This window comes from Papio anubis, chromosome 6 (assembly GCF_008728515.1).
Source record: "Papio anubis isolate 15944 chromosome 6, Panubis1.0, whole genome shotgun sequence".
Lineage (NCBI taxonomy): Eukaryota > Metazoa > Chordata > Mammalia > Primates > Cercopithecidae > Papio > Papio anubis.
The window spans coordinates 54,709,427-54,723,581 of NC_044981.1; the positions used below are offsets into that span (position 1 = coordinate 54,709,427).

General features: G+C 33.6%; 1 protein-coding gene across 4 annotated transcripts in view; it reads right to left on the bottom strand.

The window, feature by feature from the left end:
• The window catches only part of COL21A1 (collagen type XXI alpha 1 chain), a 209,595-nt gene that overhangs the window by 105,797 nt on the left and 89,643 nt on the right, over positions 1-14,155 (bottom strand). For all 4 annotated transcript variants that reach the window (XM_031667144.1, XM_031667141.1, XM_031667145.1 and 1 more), the window contains exons 4-9: positions 8,650-8,818; positions 8,339-8,555; positions 5,805-5,978; positions 4,583-4,660; positions 2,516-2,524; positions 2,126-2,209 (exon numbers count right to left, since the gene is read on the bottom strand). In XM_031667144.1, the coding sequence (XP_031523004.1) occupies positions 2,126-2,209; positions 2,516-2,524; positions 4,583-4,660; positions 5,805-5,978; positions 8,339-8,555; positions 8,650-8,818 (731 nt within the window). The remainder of the gene's footprint in view (positions 1-2,125; positions 2,210-2,515; positions 2,525-4,582; positions 4,661-5,804; positions 5,979-8,338; positions 8,556-8,649; positions 8,819-14,155) is intronic.

Below are 14,155 nucleotides of genomic sequence, written 5' to 3' on the forward strand. Positions count from 1 at the left end.
GTCTCTGATTTCTACATTATATCTAATGCAGGTCAAATTATTTTTATGTATAATATTCCAAGGTGAATAAATTATATGAATATATATTTTTAAAAGAATCTACTGGTAGGACACACCAAGGTGTCTTCCAGGTTATAGTCTCCCAGGAGTATTTTATAGGTATTTCTCCTTTATGTCAAGATATCTTAAATAATAGGTGGTTACTTTAAAGATGATTTGGATTAACTCTTCTAAATGCTATCTAAAAATAATTTACAATAATACATTGATTATCATGTATTGCATTCAAATTTAAAGTCAGACAGAAATTTACTTTTTTTTTTTTTTTTTTTTTTTGAGACGGAGTTTTGCTCTGTCACCCAGGCTGGAGTGCAGTGGCCGGATCTCAGCTCACTGCAAGCTCCTCCTCTCGGGTTCACGCCATTCTCCTGCCTCAGCCTCCCAAGTAGCTGGGACTACAGGCACCCGCCACTTCGCCCGGCTAGTTTTTTGTATTTTTTAGTAGAGACGGGGTTTCACCGTATTAGCCAGGATGGTCTCGATCTCCTGACCTCATGATCCGCCCGTCTCGGCCTCCCAAAGTGCTGGGATTACAGGCTTGAGCCACCGCGCCCGGCCTAGAAATTTACTTTTAATGACAGATCAAATGTATACTTCTTAAATTCCATATCTTTCTTTATTTTAATGGTTAGGCCTGAAATGAATAGAGAAATATACATAAAAGAAAGAATTAAATTATCTTGGACCAGCAGTCCAAAAAATAAAACATTTTCAGTTTGACGATTGAAACACTAATTACAAACTGACTTTGGCAGCATATATACTAAAATTGAAACACTAATCAGAAAATTCAGTCTAAATGAACATTATAATTCATATTTAACAAAAATGATTATGGTTACTTCAAGTAAGAGGTGATCAATACACGTAAACATTATCTTTTTGCTTAGGGAAACATACCTGCTTTCAAGTTACACATTATTTTATTTAGGTGATATTTTAATATAATGTTAACTAGACAAGATTTACCTATCATGGACAAACCACTACACTTCTGAGTGTCTTACTTAGGCTGTGTCTAAGTGATGCCACAAGTAACACAACTTACTTAAAAATTTAGCCATTAGCCCGGGTGCAGGGGCTCACACCTGTAATCCTAGAACTTTGGGAGGCAGAGGTGGGTGGATCACGAGGTCAGGAGATCGAGACCATCCTTGCCAACATGGTGAAACCCCATCTCCACTAAAATACAAAAAACTAGCCGGGCGCAGTGGTGCATGACTGTAATCCCAGCTACTCGGGAGGCCGAGGCAGGGAAATAGCTTGAACCCACAAGGCGGAGCTTGTAGTGAGCCAAGATTGTGCCACTGCACTCCAGCCTGGCAACACAGCAAGATTCCATCTCAAAAAAAAAAAAAAAAAAAAAAAATTAGTCATTAATATTAAATTGCATAGCAAAATATTCAGAACATATTATGTATAAAACAACCAGTTACAAAGTAGTATGCACACAATGGCTCCAATCATATAAAAATGTATATGTACATTTGTATACAAATCAATATGTAAATGTAACTGGAACAAGTGCATATATGGACATATGGAAATGGCTAAAAGAATATACTCCCCAAAAGTACATGATTAAGTGAAATAAATGTACGTGGCTCTAACTTCAAATCAAACTTACAATAATAAAATCCATTTTAAATTTCTTACTTCATTTTTTCCATCCAAAAATTATTTTGACAAATTATGAATTCAGACATTTAAGAATTCAGACCATGTCTTAACAAATGCTCTTTCTTCATTTTTTACCAGATTCTAAGGAAGTATTGTTCTTGGGATCTAGCAGCAGTATTTGGGGAAAGAAAACAACCAAACAAATAATACTGTCTCAGTTTAATGTGGATGACAGATATCAGTTTTAGGTTCAAAAGTCTAATCTAGACTAGATTAGAATACACTTGTTTTTCTAGATAAAAAAATGACTAAAACTGAGGTTTTAAACTATATAAGACATCAGATAGAAATTTCTCAACAGGATCAATGGTGATTAGGAATTGTATGGTTTACCCAACTCTTGTTTGTGTGTCTTAACAAAAACAGCAAGTTAGGTGTTACTCACTTTGGGGCCTTGAAGTCCTGGTTTTCCCGGAGGACAAATACAGGGAGCTGGAGTTGAACCTACATCACTGGGACCATTAAGGCACTATAAGGACAAAAATGGAAACAGACAACAAGCATGGAAAGACATATAGGTACATGCACACATATGTTTATGCATTTCGATATTTGTGTAAGATGGTAAAAATATCCTACATTTACTTTCAAATTTTATTTAGCCCAACCCAATAGGAAATTCCAAATCACAAAATCTATAAATATTAAATACATTGAAGTTACATAAAAATGGGTTCTATTTGTCTAATATTCATACTTACAGTTGTTGGAAAACAGCTAAACGGTCCCACAATACAAATATTACCTTAAGGGGAACAATAGTATCCAAGCCTACCTCTCCATTCTGAAAGAAAAACAACAAATGTGTATTAAAATGTTTTCAATAAAATTTATAAATTATCAGCCTAATTTACAGATATTTCACCATCCACATTAGAGATATATGAAGTATGAAAACCAGCAAGAACCAAAATATTTCCCTGTATTTATCCTAAAAAGTCACTTATCTATACATGCTACTACTCCATTCATATAGGAGAATACAGAAAGGATATATTTTTTTAAGGTGAGTAGAAGAAGAAAATTAAAACACCAGAGCTGCTTGATATAATAGCCATGCAAGATAAAAAATATCTCCAGATGAGATTTACATGTTGTCTTGAAATTTCAGGAAATCATTTAAAAACCAGAAAAAAAAAAACGTCGAAATACATCTTAGCAAGTCACAAACTGCATGCATTAAAATCTTGCACTTTAGGAGAGCTTCTCCTAAAATAGTCTGTGTTTTATTAAATAACACACAATTTTAAAAGGACAATCATCTTTCCAAACAATAAAAATTAGTTCAAAAATGAGAAGGTTGGATTGAAGGTACAAAAGGCAAACAGGCCACAGAAAGTCACACCTGAGAGTAGGGAAGGAGACATTAAAACATAAAGTGGAAGTGAGCATTCAAAATCAGCTATCTAAAGCTGTGCTTCATCATATGGGAGGATAATGGTAATTATCATATGTCAATGCAGAGACATCAATAAATGAAGTATGCACAGTGAATTCTCAAATGCCATGACTTATTAACACTTTTAAAAGAGGTTTATATTTCAAGTTATAAATATCTAAAACTATAGTGCTTAAACAGTTGTTTATCTAGAAAACCCAGAATAAATCCTTTCTAGAAAATTCTGTTTGATTACAGAATTTTTCAATGTGCTGTTCTGTGTCTTCAAGGTTTTAGAATATGTGGATCCATACATTATTCCATTTGATAGGAAAAAAGAAGATGATGACAACATAACTACACACATTTTAAAAACTATGGTTGACTCAAATATCCCTGGGAATTCACATTGTCAAAAAGTTGTACAACATTCTACCATATTTCCACTAGCAGTAATACACCAATTTTTTGCCCAGGGGAAAGGGGATTGATTACACACACATGCACACACACACACACGCGCGCGCGCGCACACACACACACACCATGAGATGCTATAACATTTTAGCTTATAATCTTTTTCCTAACACATTAATGAAAATAGCTAAATAACTAGAAACACTGCTTACATTCTAGAACTATAATAAATTTTTACTTAGGTATCAACAAGAAAAGTATCTATTCATTATTTCACTAAGGAAAAATAATTATTTCTTGCTCTTCAGAACTGTGCTGTTTGGGGTGTTCTGTCCACATGTTTAATATACATTATTATATTGTTATATTATATTATACATGATTATATTAAGTATAATAATGCATTTCACACACTGGCATTCAGACAAAGCATCTTACATTTTTCTGGAGCAGGTCTCATCTTGCTTTACCTGAGCACTGGAATAGTCATAGTCATAGATGATGGGAAAAACATTACTGGCCGGGCACGGTGGCTCATGCTTGTAATCCCAGTACTAGAGGACTGAGGCCAGCAAATCACTCGCGGTCAGGAGTTCGAGACCAGCCTGAACAACATGGTGAAACCCCGTCTCTACTAAAAATACAAAACTTAGCTGAGTGTGGTGGCGGGCATCTGTAATCCCAGCTACTCAGGAGGCTGAGGCAGGAGAATTGCTTGAACCCAGGAGGCGGAGGTTGCAGTGAGCCGAAATCGCGCCACTGCACTCCAGCCTGGGTGACAAGAGTGAGACTCCAACTCAAAACAAAACAAAACAAGAAAACATTTTCTTGTGGTCTTTCATTCACACTCGCACAATGACATATAACAACTTCATTTCAACTATAACCTCAAAATACGTTTCCTTCATGTAACTTCACTTCCACTAGCATTAAAAAATAAAATTAATTCTACATATTAAATTAATACTCAGATATTATCTGCTTTTTATTTATTGCTTTGAAAGTACTAAAGCAACATCTGGGAAAAAAACAATCCCTCCTACTTACAAATCCAGGAATCTCACATGCTGTCTCCCGGTTGTTCTGTTCTGGGTCACAGTAGATTCGCAACTTTTGGACATCAAACTAAAAACACAAACCCAGTAGAATTAAAGTTGAGGCACAAGCAACTTGTTTTAAAAGAGCAACTCAGATACATAGAAACATCCACTATGGTTAGTAATTGTGTAAGTTTTACATCACAGCATTTAACTAAAACAATAAAAATACAAAATTTTAATACTTAACATACACTATGAAGATGTGATGCGACATAACCACTGAAGAAAAATTCCCTAGCACCGAGAGCAAATCTCCAATTTTCTCCCGGAATTCAGTGAGGCTTTTTTAGTACTCCTGTATTAAAAGCTAATCTAAAGAGCATTTTGTAGGACACTTAAAAGTTTTTCCAGGTTTTCTGTGTTTATCCTAATCTCTACAACATTCCTGATGGTATAGGGTGGACTCAAGAAACCATCTTTGGTCTTCGCTATTTAGTTGCCGGCATGGAGCGTTGTGTGATTAGTAGGCCCAGCACCTGTTAATGCTTAACTATTTACTACAATTTGACATGTAGCATTAATTCATAGAGACCACATGTGTAAACACACGTATGAAAATGACAGAGTCTTCCTTTAATAGAAACAGTGCAGGAGGGACATACCTTTTCAAATAAAGGATTTTTCTAGAAATGGCATTTACAGACACATTTCTCCATCCAAAAACAGATACTCCAGTTTAAGAAGGTATCAAAAAGTCAAAACAAAACTTGTACGTATAATTTGAACATACCACAATTGCTTTATTTTTAAGGAACAGTTTTGTTTGTGAAGAACCCTGACATGAATTAATCTAATTTTATCCTTGCAGCTACAAGGACATTTTTACAGCCCCACTTACAGATGAAACTATATTCTCTTTTCCAAATTCATTACTTAAACTATGTTTCTCTTGGGAAACATGAAATTAATGTTTCCTAGAAATGTAGAATTCTATCCTGAACCCAGGGGAACATTTTTCTAAATATTCTTATAAAATAGATTAAGTCCAATTCTGCATTTTAATACATATACATACACAAAATTTCACTAACGAACTGACCACATTTTGGTGAACAACTTAAGGGAATTCATAATTAAGTTAAATATGATTAAATGTGGTGAAAACTATTACAAAAGAGAGCAAAAGTTTCATTCTATATAATTCAAAGAGTGAATCATTATTTATCTACCTGAACAGTTTCTTCTTTTCCAGAATATTTTCCAATTTGAGTTTGCCCATTGATCAGGATCCCTAAAACTGGATGTAAGGGCTTGTTTTCAATTTGCTGGTCATCAATATACAGAGTTACATCTTGCTCTGTTACTAAGAGACGAATTTGGTGCCAGCCTTCATCAAACAACGTCTACAAAAAGAAAGTGTGGAAGATTCATCAATAAAGCCCCTAACAATATTTTACTTTCTTTGTTCTTACTGCCTTGCTCCTAACCATTGCTGAGAAACTTCATCCCACAAAGACTGACTGTATTATACATTAATTCATCCTAACCCAACCTGGACCTCATATGCTACCCACCAATTCTTTCATTAATCCTTATCTGAGTTCCTATTACATATTTCAAAGAATCTGTGTCAAATAACTTACTAAAGCAACTTCCTCAAAATCATAAATAGTTTAATAATCTCTGAATCCAAATGGCTTCTCTCCTGCCTCATCTGGTTTATTTCATTGCAACTTTGGGCCCCATAACTAATCAATCTTCCTTGATATTCTCACTCAACTTCTGGGATTCAAACCATTTTGATCATTTTCATTTCTTCCTCTCTAGTTGCTGATTCTCTCTCTCTGTCTCTAAGTGTTCTTCTCCCTCAACCTACCCTTTAATGAGGGCATTCCTCATAGGTCTGTTCTGGACATTTTTCACTCTCTCTTTTTGACTCAGTCATTCCTCCAGGCCAATTATCACTGCTATGTAATAACTCCCATGTCTACACTAACAGCCTGTACCTCTCCTACGCATGGGTCCTGTAATTCTAATACTAGGTAGAATAATTTTTCAGGATGTTTCACAATTAGCCCAACAAGGTATGTAACAAAATAAACTTGAACTACTCCCCAGAAATTTTATTGCTGACCCTATTTCCCTACATAATAGCATCCTCTAAACATAAGTTTCTTTCTTTGAGTTGCAGTAACTAACCAGATGCAGAGTTCTACCCAATATATTTCTTCAACATGACTCAAATTCCTTTCTTCATTTTCATTGTCACCACCATAATTTAGGCTCATGGAACTCTTGTTTTACTTCAATAATTTTCAAATCTATCTCGATCTCTGACCCTTTCATTTCCAAGCCATCCTTCAGATCACCACTAGAATTAATCTCTCTCCCTACAGTTCTGTTAGGGGAGATGTTCCATCTTATTAATTTCTGTATCCCAAGGATCTGGCCTAATTTTAGGATAAAGTTGAAAGTATTATTTATGGACAGATGAAGAAAAAGAAGTAGAGAAGATTGCCTTGACCCTGACACATTTATGGTCAAGACCTTTTGATGAAACATTCACTGAATAAAGTCCAAACCACATTATATGGCTTTCCAGGCCCCTCATAAATTGGGCTTGCACCTAGATAGCCTTTTCTTCCATGCATCTTATACTCTAAACACCAGAGAGTCACTTTGCATTCTCTAAATAAAAACCCTGCATTTTATTAGACACATGATGACTCAATACTGAATCATTTATTTAATGTGCTCTTATATCCATCTCCATCAAAATGCTATACATCCTGAATGGTCCAGTTCAAAAATTATTTCATTTGTGCAGATTTCCTCTTACTTTATGTTAGAACACATTTTCTCATCCACACTCCACTAACATTTTGTACTTCTATTTGATACCAGTTGCCTTGAATATCCTATTATAAATAAGCTCCTTGAAGGTAAAAAACATGCCTTATTTATTTGTCATTTCTTACAGAATCTGGCACATTGGCTTTAATGAAGATAGCAGACAACAAATATTTTTAATGTAATATACTTACTAAATGAAGAAATTGCATACTTTATGTTACCATATATATATTTCCTAAACTGTGTAATATGCCTTTAGACTATCATAATTATAATAATGAGCAAAACTTAATTACTTTTATTATTGCATCTGGATTCTGAAAACATGATTTTGAAAATAAACTTTTTAAAGTTTATATATTCTATTAAATATGTATTCCATTTGGGGAAATAAAATGTCCTCCTAAATTAAGGTAAATTTCATGTCTATTATCTACCCAGTATTTAATATCCTAATAGATATGTCTTTATGTAAATATCCTGTAGAACATGGCAGTGTAAAACAGACCAATATGGACTTTGAAGTCATCTAGACCCAAAATTTAATTCCTGATGTCATCACTTATTAGCTGTTCTACTTTGAGGGAGAACTTAACATACTTGAATATCAGTTTGTCTGCAAAATGGGAGCAATGGTTTCTTTATTGGATGGCTATTATAATTAAATGTGCCTGGTACCTAGTAGCAGGCACTCAGAATATGTCAGTTCCCCTCAGCATTTGTCCCCATATTGATCAAGAAACAATTTTCCTTTGTTTGTTAGTTTTCCTCAATACAGAAACATTAAAATTTAAGGTAAAAATATTTCCAGTCATGTTAAAATTACAGCCCTCTTTTTCCCAACACACATAAACCCAATGGTGCTTCCCCATTAATATCATAATCATGGTATTATCCCAGGCATCTTTACCTTAACTTGAGGGCTAGCAAAGGTAACCACTTGTGAGCCATTAATTATGCTGGTTGTTGTAAATAGTAAGATTTTGTCCACACCATTTAAGGTAACTGCTATTTGCGGCCTTCCATCAATAGTTAATATTCTCCATAAATCCCATATTTTCTTGACCTTAAATCTTTGGGTAGACACAAATACATATGATGGAGGAAGACCTTCTGGGAAAACATTGCTACAAAAAGAAGAGCAAGTGTAAGCTTAAAGAATTCTTGACATGTCCATAGACATATGCCCCCAAAAAAGTTGTGTCAACATACAATATATACCTTGTGAGTTCTGATAAATCAACTTTTGATGTTACTTCATATCCTTTTATCTTTTTTGGTGAAAGCTGTATTCTTTTCTTAACCTTTTTATTTACATCTAAACCTAAAAGAATATCAAATCCCCTTTCATCACGAGCTGCCACTGGAATTCGTGTTGGACAGACAGATTCTATAAAGCAAAAGCAATAAAAGTTGATTAATCATGGACAACTCAAACAAGAAAAGAAAAATCAAGGGAGAAATACTAAACAATATAGTATTCTATAATTGGAATTATAAAATCTACATACGTATACAAATGTATAGTATATAAATGTACATGAATACATTTTCTGAGAAAATGTAGAAGTATTTTACACATTTAAGAGTGAGATCTTAATATGCTTTTTTCTCTAAAAATGGGGAATAAATGTAAAACAAAAATATAAGATAAATATTTGTTAATGTATTGTCTTTAGCAAAAAATTGAGACAATAGCAATATGAGACAATCTAACACCTATGGAAAAGAAAAACAATGGAACAGGATTTGTGATTCTCATCCAGGATTTCCTATCAACTAGTCATACAATTTTGGATAATGCTCTTAATTTATTGAATTCAAAAATGAACACTGAAATTCTTTTCTTGCATTCTTAGCATTTCAGGGGTAAAAATTATTTTCTGTTCTTGATTTTCTTTCCAGTTCAAGCAGTTTATATTTCTACAGTTCAAATATCATTAGTCTATCTCTCTGGAAAAAACTTAACCTGGGTCCCATCTAGTCATGAAAGTTCTTCAATTGGACATATTATCTCATCTATAATTAATTATATATTAATCATACTTATAAAGAGTATTTTCTGAAGAATAATCATTAGCATTACATAGTCAGCTATGTAAGTAATAAGTATGATATATTTTAGCTGAAGAATACCATAACTGAAAAAATTTACTAAAGATGATTAATAGCAGACTTTAACAAGCAGAGGGAAAAGAATCAGGAAACTCAATAATTAGGCATTTGAAATTATCCAGTTAGAGAAACAAAAAGAAACAAAAAGAAAAAGGAATCAGAAAGAGTGAAGTAAAGCCTAAGAGATTTATGCAACACCATCAAGCACACCAATATATGCATTTTGGGAGTTCCAGGGAAAAAAAAAAAGAAGAGGGTGAAAGGGGGACAAAAAACTTATTTAAAGAAATGAGGCCGGCCGGGCGCGATGGCTCACGCCTGTAATCCCAGCACTTTGGGAGGCCGAGGCGGGCGGATCACAAGGTCAGGAGATCGAGACCATGGTGAAACCCCATCTCTACTAAAATTACAAAAAATTAGCCAGGCGCGGTGGCGGGTGACTGTAGTCCCAGCTACTCAGGAGGCTGAGGCAGGAGAATGGTGTGAACCTGGGAGGTGGAGCTTCCAGTGAGCCAAGATGGCACGACTGCACTCCAGCCTGGGCAACAGAGCGAGACTCTATCTCAAAAAAAAAAAAAAAGAAAGAAATGAGGCCAACAACTTCCCAAATCTGGAAAAGGATATGGACACTCGAATTCAAGAAGCCTAATATATGCTAAGTTAAACCCAAAGAAATCCACATTGAGACATATTATAATCCAACTGCCAAAAGTTAAAGGCGAAGATCACATTTTGAAAGCAGCAAGAAAAAAAAAGAGACTTTTTATGTACAAGGGAACCTTGATAAGACTATCAGCAGATTTCTCAATAGCACCATTGCAGGCCAGGAGTGGGATGACATATTCAAAGTGCTGAAAGGAAAAAAAGAAAAAAAAACCTGCCAACCAAGAATGCTATGATTGGCAAACCTGTTCTTCAAAAATGAAGGAGAAATAAAGACTTTTCTAGATAAATATAAGCTAAGGAAGTTCATCACCATCAGACCTGCCTTATAAGAAATTCTCAAGGAGTCCTTCAAGATCAAACAAAAGTATACTAAACAGCAACATAAAAGCATAAGATAGTATAAATTTTTCTGATAAAAGTAAATATATAGACAGAGAATATTGTAATACTGTAATAGTGGTACATAAATGACTTTTAATTCTGGTGTAAAAGTTAAAAGACAAAAGCATTTTTAAAAACTGTAACTTAAAAATATGTTAACAGATATAAAATATAAAAAGATGCAATTTGTGGCATCAGTAACAAAGGAGAGGTAGTAAAAATATAGAATATTTATATGTAATTTAATTTCACACCAACTTAAAATATAGTTGTTATAATTACATGTTTCATATAACCCCTATGATAACCTCAAAGAAAATATTTGTGGAAGATAAATAAAATGATAAAGGACATCACCATAAAAAAAGCAATAAAACACAAAGGAAGACAGTAACCAAAAAAAAAGGGACAAAAAGCTACAGGAAAGATAGAAAATAATTACCAAAATGACAATAATAATTTTTCCTATCAGTAATTACCTTAAATGTAAGTGATTATATTCCTTAATCAAAGTACATAGAGAGGCTGAATGATTTAGAGCTATAAATCCAACTATGTACTATCTATAAAAGATTCTAGCCTGGGCAACATGGCAAAACTCCATCTCTACAAAAACAAAAACAAAAGTAAACAAACAAAAACAACAAAGTTAGCCAGGCATGTTGGCATGCGCCTGTAGTCCCAGCTACTCAGGAGGCTGAGGTGGGAGGATTGACTGAGTCCGGGAGGTTGAAGCTGCAGTGAGCTATGATCATGCCACTGCACTCCAGCCTGGGCAACAGAATGAGACAAAGGAAAGGAAAAGGGAAAGGGAAAGGGAAAGGGGAAGCGGAAGGGGAGGGAAGGGAAGGGAAGGGGGGAAGAGGAAAAGGGAAAGGAAAAGAAAAGAGAAAGAAAGAAAGGAGAAAAGAAATGAAAAGGAATCACTTAAAATTTAAGGACACACATAGGCTGTAAGTGAAAAAATGAAAAAAGATATTCCATGCAAATGGTAGCCAAAAGACATCAGAGATGTCTATACTTATATCACACAGTACAAAACAATAACAAGAGACAAAGAAAGATATCCTATTATGATAAAAGGGTCAATTCACCAGGAAGATATAATAATTATGATTCTATATGCAGCCAACACCATGGTAACAAAAATATAAGGCAGACATTTACAGAACTGAAGGGAGAAATAGACAGAAACACAATAATACTAGAGGATTTTGATAATGATTAGAACATTCAAAGAGAAGATCAATAAAGAAATAGAAGACTTGAACATAGACCAAATGAACCTAGCAGACACACACAGAATATTTCACCAAACAGCAGCAGAATACATATTCCCTTCAACTGCACATGAAACATTCTCCAGGACAGACCATGTGTTAAATCACAAAACATGTCTTATTTAAAAAGACTGAAATCAACACTAGTGTATTTTTCAACCACAGTGGAATAAAACTAAAAATTAACAACAGGAGGAAAATTGAAAAATTCACAAATATGTAAAAATTAAATAGCACACTTTTGAACAACCATTAGGTCAAAGAAGAAATCAGAGACAAAGTTAGAAAATATCTGATGAAAACAAAAACACAACATCCAAAATTTATGAGATGCAGGAAAACAGTACTAAGAGAGAAGTTTATAGCAATAAATGCCTACATTAAACAGAAAAAGGATATCAAATAAACAACTTTACACCTCAAGGACCTATTAAAAAAAAAAAAAAAGACAAACTAAGCCCGAAGTTAGCAGAAAGAAAAAAATAATTTAGATTTAAGCAGAAATAAATAAAATAGAAAATAGAAAGAAATCAACAAAGCCAAGAGTTGCTTTTTTGGAAAAAAATCAACAAAATTGACAAATCTTTAACTAGATTAAGTGAAAAGAGAGAAGACTCAAATAAAACGAGAAGTGAAAGAAGAGATGTTACAATTGATGCCACAGAAATAAAAAGGATTTTAAGTGACCACTATGAACAACTATATATCAACAATTTGTTAACCTAGAAGAAATGGATAAATTCCTAGAACACAAAACCTACCAAAATTAAAACGTGAATAAATAGAATATATGAACAGACCTATAACTAGAGATTAAAGGAAATTTAAATCAGTAATCAAAACACCCCAACAATAAAAGCCTAGTACCAGGTGGCTTCAGTGGTGAATTCTACCAGACATTTAAAGAAGAATTAATACCTATCTTTCTTAAGATCTTTCTAAAAATTGAAGAGGAGTGAACACTGGCCTTATTTTTATAAGGCCAGCATTAACCTGATACCAAGGCCAGAAAAAGCCATAATAAAATAAAACTACAAGCCAATATCACTGATGAATACAGATGTAAATATCCCCAATGAAATACTAACAAACTGAATTTAACAGCACATCAAAAACATTATACACCATGACCAAATGGAAATGATCCACAGGATGAAAGAGTTTGACATATAAAATCAATAAATGTGTCTTTGACAGAATGAAGGATAAAGACAATATGATTATCTCAATGGAGGCAGAAAAAATTGACAAAAATTAGCACTATTTTATGATTAAAGCACACAACAAGTAAGGAATAGAAGGAAACTACTTTAACATAATAAAGACCATATTTGAAAAGTTCACAGCCACCATCATACTCAATGGTAAAATGTTAAAAGTTTTTCCTCTAAGACAAGGAACAAGATAAAGATGCCTAATTTCACCACTTCTATTCAACATTGTACTAGTCAGAGGAATTAGGCAAGAAAATAAATAAAAGGGATTCAAATCACGAAAGAAAATTATCTCTGTTCACAGATAGCATGAATAAATATAGAAAACCCTAATGATTATACATAAAAGATTCCATGCCAAAAAAAAAATGGTTAGAATAAACCAATTAAGCAAAGTTGGAGAATACAAATTCAACATATAAAAATCAGTTGTGTTCCTATACAATAACAACAATTTAAAAAGAACATTAAGAAAATAATCCCATTTACAAAGCATAAAAATAATAAAATACTTAGAAATAAACTTAACCAAAGAATCAAAAAAACTTGTACATTGAAAACTACAAAACATTGATAAAAGAAACTGAAGAAGGAATAAATGGAGATATATCTTGTGTTCATGGATTAGCAGACAATATTACTTAAAAACTCCACACTGCCTAACGTGATCTACAGATTCAATGCAATCCCTATAAAAATCCCAATGACATTTTTTATAGAAATAGAAAAAGCATTCCTAAAATTTATATGAATCCTCAAAAGACCTAAAACAGTCAAAACAATCTTGTGAAACAAAAATTAAGTTGGAGGCCTCACACTTCCTGATTTCAAAATATATTGCAAAGCTGGAGTAATCAAAACAGTATGGTAAAGGCATAAAAACAAACATATAGACAAATGGAACAGAATAGAGAGCCCAGAAAACACTCTTGCATGCATCAATGAACTTATCTTTGACAAGGGTGGTAAGGCTGCCTGATGGGGAAAGGATCTCTTCAATCAATGGTGCTGGGAAAACCAGATATCCACACGCAAAAGAATAATATTGGACCTTTATTTCACACCACTACA